The 11,519-nt window shown below is 39.5% G+C and overlaps 2 protein-coding genes across 2 annotated transcripts; one reads left to right on the top strand and one right to left on the bottom strand.

The window, feature by feature from the left end:
* Window positions 1–7,854: 7,854 nt before the first annotated feature.
* LOC106327425 (ubiquitin-conjugating enzyme E2 10-like) lies at window positions 7,855–9,360 on the bottom strand. Its single transcript, XM_013765571.1, has 5 exons — window positions 9,248–9,360; window positions 9,086–9,173; window positions 8,821–8,948; window positions 8,600–8,704; window positions 7,855–8,276 (listed from the first exon to the last, which is right to left on the bottom strand). The coding sequence occupies exons 2-5, from the start codon at window positions 9,153–9,155 to the stop codon at window positions 8,133–8,135; spliced, it is 447 nt and encodes a 148-aa protein (XP_013621025.1). The 5' UTR covers window positions 9,156–9,173; window positions 9,248–9,360; the 3' UTR covers window positions 7,855–8,132.
* Window positions 9,361–9,655: 295 nt separating this feature from the next.
* On the top strand, window positions 9,656–10,872 carry LOC106327424 (myosin IB heavy chain). The gene is made up of 4 exons (XM_013765570.1): window positions 9,656–9,957; window positions 10,034–10,352; window positions 10,488–10,546; window positions 10,647–10,872. The coding sequence occupies exons 1-4, from the start codon at window positions 9,747–9,749 to the stop codon at window positions 10,676–10,678; spliced, it is 621 nt and encodes a 206-aa protein (XP_013621024.1). The 5' UTR covers window positions 9,656–9,746; the 3' UTR covers window positions 10,679–10,872.
* Window positions 10,873–11,519: the final 647 nt, after the last annotated feature.

Genomic DNA, 11,519 nt, shown 5'->3' with positions numbered 1-11,519 from the left:
GGACCTTAATCATACACATTAACGGCTGGCCTCATGGATGGCCAAGATTTCCAAATGATTTGATGAAGTGGCCGCGATCGTCTGCTTCATGGAACGCCATGATATGGCCGTTCCACCATGTGTAAACACATAGCCTGTTTGTGATCGAGCAATGTGTGGATCCGAAAGATAACCTGCATCAGCAAAACCAACTAAACCTTCTTTGTTTTGGTTAGTATAAAATAAACCCAAGTCTTTTGTTCCTTGCAGGTAACGAAGAACATGTTTAATCCCGTTCCAGTGCCTGTGGGTTGGACAAGAGCTAAATCTAGACAATAGATTCACGGCAAAACATATATTTGGTCGTGTGTGACTAGCCAGATACATCAAAGCTCCCATGGCACTGAGATATGGCACTTCGGAACTAAGGACATCTTCATCATCCATCTTAGGATGGAACGGATCAGTGTCCAGGCCGAAGATATGAGATGAGACCACTTTCTCTTTTGTTATTATATATGTGGTGATGTGTTTGTCGAGAGAGAGAGTAAACGTTATTTTCTTTATTCCTCATGACCATGTGGCTAGATAATGGGTGAGACTCGACCATATTGAATCTCTTGAGTACCTTTTCTGTATATGCCATTTGATGCACAAGGATTCCATCTTTAATGTACTCAAGTTGTAATCCCAAACAGAACTTTGTTTTTCCTAGATCTTTCATTTCGAATTCTTTCTTAAGATATTCAACTGTTTGAGAAATCTCTCAAGAGGCTTCTAGAATATTCAGATCATCAACATACACTGCTATGATCACAAATCCTTTATTGTCGAATTTCTTTATAAAAATACATGGACTGATCGGGTCATTCTTATAGCCCTCTTTCACTAGGTACTCACTTAGTCTATTGTACCACATTCGACCTCATTGTTTCAATCCATAAAGTGATTTGTTCAACTTTATACAATGTTGTTCTCGAGAACTTGCTTTGTTTTTCAACTCAATAACCTCTGGTACTTTCATGTATATCTCATTATCTAGTGGACCATATAAGTATGCAGTTACTACATCCATTAACCGCAAGTCTAATTTCTCTCTTATAGCCAGACTTATTAGGAATCTAAAAGTAGTAGCATCCACCACAGGGGAGTATGTCTCCTCATAATCTATTCCTGGTCTCCGTGAGAATCCTTGTGCAACAAGCCGTGCTTTATATCTCACTACTTCACCATGTTCGTTTCTTTTCCTCACAAAGACCCATTTGTATCCAACTGGTTTGACATCATAGGGTGTCCGGATTATAGGACCGAAGACACCTCTTTTCTTTAAAGAATTTAACTCCACGTTTATAGCTTCTTTCCATTGCATTAGGTTCATCGACCCTGTTTAAGGCCTTAGGTTCGGTCACGGCCATCTCTAGGGTTTCAGGATCGGCCGCGGCCGTGTCTAGGGTTTCGGCCTCGGATGCACCTTTCTTTGTTTTCCGAGGGTTCTTATCTTTGGAATCTATTGGTCTACCACGTTTTAAACGTTGTCTAGACTCTGTAGCAACTTGATTTTGATTGTGTCCCTCTCGAACATCAATGCGAATTGGTGCATTAGCAGCTGGTATATATGACTTAGTCACTCCTTTCGGGTCAGCAAAGGAATCTGGCAATTGATTAGCTAGCTTTTGTAAATGTATTATCTTTTGGACTTCTAAATCACATTTTTGAGTCCGAGGATCTTGCCAAGATAAGGATGTTTAATTCCGTGTAATTTCTTTTACCAGCTTATTGTTATCTCCCCCTAATGTTGGATGTTCGGATTCATCAAAATGACAATCCACTTACCCCCATGGACATACAGTAATCATTAAATGCTTGAGACGTGAACTCACCAGCATTATCAAGACGTATAGTCTTTAAAGGAAAATTTGTAAAATGAGCTCGTAATCGAATTATCTGAGCAAGCAACCTCGCAAACGCCAAGTTGCGGGTCGACAGAAGACATACATGCGACCATCTCGTGTACGCATCAATGAGAACCATGAAACATCTAAACGTCCCACAAGGTGGGTGTATTGGTCCACATATGTCTCCTTGTGTTATTTCCAGAAAGGTTATCGTTTCCTTAGTCACTTTAACTTGTGATGGCCTAACGATGAGTTTCCCTTGTGAACATGCTATACACGTTAGGTGCTTAGGAATAACTCGATTTTCTTTCAACGTATGGCCATTAGTGTTCATTATCAACTTTCGCATCATGTTCGAACCGGGATGGCCAAGCCGGTCGTGCCATAAAGTGAAGTTTTCGATGGCCTCTTTGTTAAAAGTGGTATTGGCCTCAATCATACTGACTTTGGTATGGTAAAGACCAGTAGAGAGTGCATGTATAGATTCTAAGACTTTCTTATTGCCTTGGGAGATTCCAATGATTTGAAGGAACTCTTTGTTTCCTTCGCCCTTAGTCTCAATATGGAAGCATTTCATTCGAATGTCTTTAAAGCTCAATAGGCTTCTCTTAGAGCTGGGTGACTACAATGCATCAGATTTCTCTAGATGCGTACCCTTAAGCAACATGATGTTAGCCTGGCTGTGGCCTTCAATGAGGCTGGCTATACCTGCAATTGTCGAGATGTTGGCGTTTTTAAGGGTTAAGTTTATGAAGTATCTTTTGTTTCTTAAGATCGTGTGGCTTGACCCACTGTCCACCATGAATACATTCTTGTTTTCGTTCATTACTAAAACAAGGTTAATAATCATTCATTTATTAAGTTTAATAAAACAAGTTCAAAGAAAACAAAACATGGAAAAAACACCAAAGCAAAGAACACAAAAATTTAGAACACAAATGTCGAAATCAACTTCAATCTTTTAGACAATCTGAAGTTTCATAATCCATAAGATCGTCTTGGTCATGATTGAAATCATCTTCACCATCTTGATATGTCATGTGGGCTTCAGGATTCTTCCCTTTCAAACTCTCTTGGTAGAGGTCAACGAGATGTTTACGAGTCCTACATGTCTTAGCCCAATGATTGCCCATACCACATCTATGGCACACTGATTTGGTCGAGTGTTACGGTTTGAATGAGGTTCCACGGCCTCGGCCAAACGAGTGTCCTTGGCCATGGTCTCGACCATGATCTCGACCATACTGATTTTCTCGTCCGCGGCCAAAAGAATTTCGACCACGGCCACATCCATGCCATTTTCCACGACCACGGCCGTGTTGGCCATTTCCTTGGATGTGGTTAGCTTCTTTCTTGGCCTCTGTGGCCGCGTGTGCTTCAGGTGGTGGGGCTGATCCAGGAGGTCTCATTCAGGAGGTCTGATTTCACTGTTTCTCATCAACAATTCATTGTTTTGCTCAACGAGCAATAGACAAGAGATCAGATTAGCATAAGTCGTGAAGCCCTTCTCACGGTACTGTTGTTGTAACAACACATTGCTTGTGTGGAAGGTGGAAAAGGTTTTTTCAAGCATATCCTTATCCGTTATATCTTCATCACACAGTTTCAATTTAGAAACTATCTTAAATAGGGCTGAGTTATACTTGTCCACAGACTTATAGTCCTGGATCCTGAGATTCCTCCAATCTTACATAGCCTTTGGTAAGATCACCGTTCTCTGGTGATCATATCTCGCTTTCAATTATGTCCAAAGGTCTAATGGATTCTAAATGGTCTGATACTGATCTTTGAGACTCTCAGTTAGATGATGGTGAATGATCAAGATGGCTCTGTATCTATCTTTCTCACTAACATCATTGTCCTCGGTGATACATTCACCGAGTCCCTTGCATTTCAGGATGATCTTAGCATCAAGTGCCCATTGCAAGTAATTATCTCCAGAGAGATTTAGTGCAGCAAAATCCAAGTTGTTGATTTTCGACATCTGAAATCATATGTTTTATAATTTAGATTTTTAAAAGTGTTCATGTGAATGCAATCAATATGTTCAAGCAATTCGGTTTCTAGGTATGATGCAAACAGGTCATTCGTATATGATGCATACATGTTCAATCTTAGCATTCAGATTCTATATGTAATCAGATCATTCAATTATGTATGCATGATGCAAACAAGCCGCACGGCTACAAGATATGATCAATCCTAGTATTCGGTTTCTATATGCAATGAGAGTAACCGTGATCAATCAATCAAGTATGCATCAAGTTTTAATTTCTATCAACCTAACGGATCGTATTCAATCAATCAAATTCGATTTAGGGTTTTGAACAAGTTGAAAACGTGTGAAGATCTATCAATGTGGTTTCAATTTCAAAACGGATCAAGCAGTTCAGTTTCAAATATTTGATTTTAATCAAGTAATTAATCTTGTATACGATTCTAATTTCAAGATACTAAGGTTTCAATCAAACAAGCAATACAATTTCAATTTGAAACATTCAATCAGTTTTTATCAATTTAATCAATTAATCAGATTCAAGTATGAATTTAGCAATCCTAGTAAAACGATTTATGTGTGATCATATTCAATCTCAATAACATTCAAGTAATCAAGCAATCTAATAATTTCGATTTCAAGTATTAGGGTTTCGATTTTAACTTTAGATCATTAGGGTTTAAGGTTTTATAGTTTTTTTATCTTGTTCATTATAGTGTCGATTATGGGTTCAATGATTACTCATTAGGGTTTCGAGTTACCTTAACCTCAGATGTGTTGAATGGACCACCAATGAGATGAGGATCGCGAGCTGAACGTTGATGTTGAGTCGCAGACGGATTGCTTGCTGATCGGGAACGCGAGCTGGACGTGATCGTGTAGCGAGCTGAGCTGAGTATCGGGTCGCAAACGTGCTTATTGTTGAGATCATCTGATGCGAGCTGGAACAAGCCGAGACCGTCTGTCACGAGCTGAGATCGTTGCTGAACACGAGATCAAGGGTTTCACGATCGGGAAGAGATGGATCACAATCGGATTGTATGTTCTCGATCGGGATGGAGGTTCACCGGCTAGGGTTTATCGTCGATAGGGTTTAGCTTAGGGTTTCAGAGTAATCGTGCTGATAACGTATTGTAAAACTAGAGAATAGAAACTGTATATTCTTCTTAATCTTAAACATAAGGAGCCCTATATATATAGGAAATTACACGTCATAGAATAATGGAAATAGTACAAATCATAAACCAATAAGGAAAAATAAACTAGGGTTTCTCTCTCTCTCTAGCCGCCGGCTCTCTCTCTAGCCGCCGGCTCTCTCTCTCTCTCTCTAGGGCGCCGGCTCTCTCTATCTAGTGTGGGCTGGTTATGGACATCCATAATATGATTTATAACAATTTGCACATATCACAATATAATTGCTTGAACTTCTTTTTTATTTTACTTGAATTTAATTAGATAACTAAGTTTGATAAAAATATTAAGATTGTATTTGGTTAGAGACTCTCGAGAGTAATATATAATTATTGAGAAACTTTGAGAAGGTTTTTTCATGATTTTGAATCTCTATTACTTTGAACATATATATACTTTAGAAAAATTGTTTGAGAATCCCAATTAGGGTTGCTAAAGTTTACTAGCTCTTAAAATATTTTTTCCAATCACAAACTTTATGTTTTATATACTAATTGAAGAAGATACAAGAGAGTTATATCTTGGAAAAATATTTCTCCTAAAATTTGTAGGTTCGGATAGGATGGCAATCAAGGACCTGGACCGCGGGGCTGGCCCGTAAAAGCTTGCTGCGGGGCGGGATTGGGCCTCCATTTGGTAAGCCCGCAAAATTGCGGGCCTCGCGGGACGGGTTCAAAGCGGGACGGGTCGAAAGCGGGATGGACTACAGGTTAACCTGCGGGATTTTGAAGACCCGCAACCCTAAGTCTCCATTTATGTTTTCACCTAAAACATATATATATATGTAGAGAGAAGGCGATTCGACGTTATGTAGCTCCGGTGATAGTGGTTTCATGGTCGATGATGCTTCCGGTCTCCCAAGCGCCTTCGATCTGCACAGGTGGAGCTTCTTCGAGGCATCATAAGAAATTTGAAAACTCACTTTCCATCGAAGAAGAAGATCTACTTCCCGCAATGGGTTCTTCATAGTTTTGCCTATATGTATTTGTTTACATTATCATACATTTTAGAGTGTTAGGTTTCAATATATCTTTAACTGATTTCTATTATTCTTATTTGCAGAAGATGAAGTTGATGGTGAAGAAGAGAAATCTCCATCTTTTTGTCGCTTGTTGGTGATAAATATGAAGAACAAGAAGTGTGATTGTTGTTTTCTTTTCATTTATTTTTGGGATTAACATCTTTGATTTGATGTTGGTTTTATTTAATTTTAGATTCAGAAAACTAAAGCATTTGCTATGAACTTATGAGTTATAATATTTGGATTAATCAACTAAAGTATTGTTTATTTTTAAAATGTTTGAAGTAACAAAAGTAAATAAACTAGTGTTTTGATGAAACTAAAATCTTCAACTAACAAGTGTATTACCTTATCCAGTTCAATCCTCGACTAAACTCACTTACTGATGCGTCATGAAACTGATAAAGCGTCCTGAATCATGTCTTGAAGCGTTCAGGAGCCATATGTCCGTTTGTAATTCAATGTCCCGCGGGCCGATCCGCAAAGGCCTACATGTTTTGCGGCACGGGTTTGGTCAACCATTTTGAGGACCGCAGCCAGCGCGGGCCTGACCCGCTCGAAGACGAGCCCGATGCGTTACGGGACGAGATGAGACGGATCAACCTGTTTGACATTCCTAGACCGTTCGGAGAGTCAGCTTGAACTGAGCTTTTGCTTAAGTAAATGGGTGAGAACAGTTACAATCCAAAAAAAAAACGCTGGCAAGACGTTGGAGCGTGGGTGATGGTTTAAACTTTCTGGCTGAGAGGAAAATGAACGCGAAACAGTTTATTGACAGTTTATCGGACTTAACCGCCCAATTGTTTCACTAAACTATCTTCTTGCCCAATTGTTTCACTAAACTATCTTCTTGCTTCACTTCTTCATTTCAGTCACAGAAAACTCTAAGTAAAACCAAAGAGAAACTCAGAGAAATAAACCATTTGATCAAAGAGAGAAAATTAAAAACTGTTGGGTGATTTCGCCTGTTGAAGCGTTCAAGTGATATGAGAAAAAATGCGCAAGAAATGTCAAAAAAAACTGAACCAAACCAAACCGACTCTAAGACATAGGTAAGTGTGTGACTGTAGTCTAATTATAAAATCATAGTATGAATGCTAGGAGATTGCCTTGTTTTGAACTATTTTCTCATCTACTTCAAATCATCTGCACTGCTGACTTGGATCAGATAATTGGTACTTTCCATTGATTCGTCTGGATCAGTCTATGCATTTAGAGTCTTACGACCTGATAAGGCATGACTGGATCGTCATATGGCACTTAGCCTTGGCAAGAAAGTCCGTTAGATGGAAAATGGGTTGGATCCCTTCAAAAACCCTCCCCTTTTATCAAATCAAGTTTGACCAAAAAAATATACATAAGAGAAGAATTGGGATCAATAGAGAACAAACAGTGAAGAAACTCAACTCCCAAGCAACTTAAACTAAACCATTATGCAACTGCAGATACCTTAAATGTCAAATTGAGTTAAAGTGTTAAACAAACAAATTATACATAATAGAAGAATGTGGTTTCAGTAGAGAGCCAAAAGCGAAGAAACTTAACTCCCAAGCAACTTAAACTAAACCATAAGGCAACTGCAGCACATCTTAAATGTAAAACTGAGTTAAACCAACAAATTATACAGAAGAGAAGAATGGGGTTCAACAGAGAGCCAAAAGTGACGAAGTTTAACTCACAAGCAATTTAAAGTAAACCGTAAGGCAACTACATCCATACCTCAAATGACTATTGTGTGCCCAGTGCAAAATCGAAGTGTATTAGTCAGATAATAAGTAGAACTATTGGTGACTCATCTTATCAGTTATCACACAGTAAAACACCAAATCATAATTGCAAGACAAGACCAAACAAAACCAGAAAGATTTCCAGTTTCTAGTTTCACAAAGATGTTTTGTTTTTTTTTTTGTTTCAAACAAACAAGACCCACTTCATTTGGTCCTGTCTTCAGAAATTTTAAAAGGACGACAGAAACAGATGTCTACTGAATCATACATAGAAATTACGGCAGATTTTTTCCATAAAAAGAGATAGTTTAGGATCCTTCCTTTCAGCCCATGGCATACTTCTGAGTCCAGCTCCGTGCAGTGGACTCATACTTGTTCTTGTCAGTCTTGTACATATGAGCTATCTCAGGCACCAAAGGATCATCTGGGTTTGGATCGGTTAACAAAGAACATATCGATAACAGCACCTGTCCATTGCAACGTTTAAAATTAGAAGCTGAAACAACACATATTTCATCCTCAGTGTGGCCAAAGCTTAACGAGTTAGGAGACGGCTATGAGGAACATATAGAAGAGTAAAACGCTTAATAACTTAAAGAGACAAGCTCAACTATATCGCTTCTAATGAGAAAAGACAAGCAAATATAAATTGTATAGACCCATTTTTTATCCAAACAGAGTCAAAGCTTAATGATTTAAAAGACACTCAGTGTTAATACTTCAAATGGGAATCAGACAGTCTGATACGGTAGGTTCTATAAGGTTTAGGTAAAAAGAAGAAGAAGCGAACCTTGGAAATGGTGAGTGCAGGACTCCATTGCTCCTTCAAGATGTCGAGGCAAATGCTTCCGTTGCTGTTAATGTTGGGATGGAACACCTTCGTCCTAAAGGCAACCTAGAGATTTCATCACAACCATGTGAAGAAACAATGAGATAACTAAGCAACCACAGAACAAGAACCACACGAGCTTTAGCCAAACAGACATTAACATAAAATGATATTGGAATCACCTTAGGAGGCTTGAAAGGGTAATCTGGAGGGAAGTGAATGGTAACAAGGAAAACACCTCCAGCATAAGGACTGTCGGTAGGACCCATTATCGTTGCCTGCCAATGAAACATGTCTTCAGCAACAGGTCCTGTAAGAAAACACCAAAGAGGTCAGCTTTCTTTTCTCGCACAAGCATCAATCAACCAGATCCGAGAAACTAACAAGATCTTTCAAACAGATAAGCTAGGTACTCAGCTACAGATCGAATATAAAAGAGATAAACACCTGCGCTACATGAGGTGGGTGGATCCTTCTGCAGATCCTTCAGCTCCTTCAAGATCCGCTTCGACGCCATATCCAAAACCTACGATCTCTAAACCAGACAAACAAAAGATTCCTTTATACACAACTAGATCCAAAGGTTAACTCAGAAGATAAGAACATTACCTTTGGTTTCGCGGACTCCCGATCGGCGAGCTTTTCGCCTTTTTTCCTTCTCGCAGTTTTAGGTGAAGAAGAACGAAGAGAGAAAGGGGTGGTGGACGAAAGAGGAAGAAGTATATGATCCTCTGTGGTCGCGTCCACGATTCAAGTGGCGCTTAACCGGCGTCGTTTTGCAAAAGTCATTTAATCTAACGGCTGAGATCTTTTATTTTCGAATCATTAGAAGTTAATCGACGTCAATCTACGATGGACGAATCATTAGAGGTAAACCGACGGTCTTTTGAAAACTAACGGCTGAGATATTTTATTTTTCGATTAGACGAATCATTAGAGCTTAAACGACGTCGATTAAAAAGTCATTTAATCTAACGGCTATGATCTTCATATTTGGGATTAACGAACCATTAGAAGCCACGTCTTCTCCCTCTCTATCTCTCCCACTTGCGAGATTATTAGACGAATCTGAGAAAATCAAATCAAACCGGTTCCGAGTCATCGAGAAATGGACCGGCTCAAGGATCAAAGGCGGCCGAGGTACGATGGCGAAGAGTCTCCGCCACCTGAATTTGACGACGGAGATGAAGAAGGAGGGACACCGGGGCCTTTCGCGGGAGGTAAAATCAGGAGGAAAGCGTCTCGTTACAGAGAGCACCGTGGCGACTACCTTCACGTCTCCTCTCGTCCTGGGTTGATGAAGATCCTCGAGAAACAAGGTTCGATTTTCTTTTTCCATCATAGGTTACTAGTTTGATCGGATCTTTCTCATGATTGATCAATTGCAAAATGTAGGTGACACGTCGATACGATTCGCTGATAAGGTGTTGAAGTTCACAGGATCGGGGAAGATGAAGAGGCGAATCTTCATCCTGACGGACTTTGCAATCTACCTGATTGATCCCGAGAGTGAAGCTATGACCCGGAGGATAGGTTTGGCAGCGGTGGAGAAGGTGTGTTTGAGCAAGTTGAGCGATAACTTCTTCGCTGTCATTATCCCCACGGAGTATGATCTGCTCATGGCCAGCACTCGCAAGACTGAGCTTGTTCAGGTCATGGTTGATGTGACTAAGAGTGCTTCTGACTATGAGCTTGAAGTCCTTCTCTCCAACAGGTAACATAATACACAAACACACAAGGGTTTTATATTGTTAGATGACTGATTCTAGCTTTGATAGAAACTTTTGTGAAATGGCAATTATGGTGATAGTCGACATGTTGTAATGGTTTCCTCTTGTGTACATTCCAGGTTTGAGTACAATGCTTCTGCTTCATTAGTGAAGGAAGTTTCATTTGAGGAAGCTGAAGGTTCGAATTAATAAAGTTCTGAAACCGTACACATTTTGGATCTGTCTTAAGCTTGTGCTTGTTTTCTCTTGTCTCATCAAGCATTACTGTTGCTTTTCAGGGGGTATCAAGACCAGTTTTAAGTGGAAGTGACTGCACCTCATCTTTCTTTCGTTTTGGCTACTAAAAGCTCAAGTCAGGGCGGTAATGTTGTTTATTATATTCTGTTTCATCTTGTTTTTCCTCAGACACGAATTGTGTAACTTTTTTTATATTGACAAGTGTATTTTCTACAAAATTTATGTATGAATTGAGTTCCTTTGCTAGAAAGAGACAGATCATTGACATCAGACTGAACTGAAATATTATTAAAACTTTTTTCTGAATGGTCTAGTGCATAACAAGAAAGATGAATAATCTTTCTCACAGTATATACAGTGATCCTGATACTCTCTCCCGATTGGAGTTGGGACTGTGGAAACCTCTGATTTATATCCGCTGGCTAGCTTCTCCCGTCTTATCTCGTCCACCATTCTCACTACCTGTATCATGTTTAGTCTCTATTCTAATCTGGCTGTGCGAACCTTACCAACCTGCAGTATCTCTACCTTAGTAAATGATACAAATCATCAAACACCTCTCCACCCACCGAGTTCACCAACCTAACCAGGGTACCTGCCATTGATTTGCTTGTGTCTCTTATCTCTGGTGCACGAAAGCCAAATGCATGTCGGGGGTAGGGAATGCATAAGTGTGGGCCATTCCTGCTCCAAAGATGCAGCCATATCCTTTCGCATTGAGGAACACATTTGAGGATTTTATGTTCCCATGAACTTGTTTGCCTTGGCTTTGTGAATGGATATGAGCTACTCCTCTTGCTGCACCATATTCAATCTAGAGATTCCGAGTCGTGAGACATACTCCTCTTATCAAAATATCGTATTTAAAGATTTTTATAAATTTGATATGAAAAGAACTAGCAAACTTTTGATAA

The sequence above is a fragment of the Brassica oleracea genome, chromosome C2 (assembly GCF_000695525.1).
Source record: "Brassica oleracea var. oleracea cultivar TO1000 chromosome C2, BOL, whole genome shotgun sequence".
NCBI lineage: Eukaryota > Viridiplantae > Streptophyta > Magnoliopsida > Brassicales > Brassicaceae > Brassica > Brassica oleracea.
Note: the sequence above shows the minus strand (reverse complement) of the source record. Positions and strands in the feature narration are given on the sequence as shown.

Excerpts from the sequence above, each read along its gene's own strand:
- LOC106327425 (XM_013765571.1), bottom strand. The coding sequence starts at position 9,155 with ATGGCGTCGAAGCGGATCTTGAAGGAGCTGAAGGATCTGCAGAAGGAT. Across the intron at positions 8,705-8,820 it reads ACCCTTTCAAGCCTCCTAAG|GTTGCCTTTAGGACGAAGGT; the intron begins GTGATTCCAATA and ends TGAAATCTCTAG. Across the intron at positions 8,277-8,599 it reads CTGCACTCACCATTTCCAAG|GTGCTGTTATCGATATGTTC; the intron begins GTTCGCTTCTTC and ends TGCAATGGACAG.
- LOC106327424 (XM_013765570.1), top strand. The coding sequence starts at position 9,747 with ATGGACCGGCTCAAGGATCAAAGGCGGCCGAGGTACGATGGCGAAGAG. Across the intron at positions 9,958-10,033 it reads GAAGATCCTCGAGAAACAAG|GTGACACGTCGATACGATTC; the intron begins GTTCGATTTTCT and ends TGCAAAATGTAG. Across the intron at positions 10,353-10,487 it reads GAAGTCCTTCTCTCCAACAG|GTTTGAGTACAATGCTTCTG; the intron begins GTAACATAATAC and ends TGTACATTCCAG.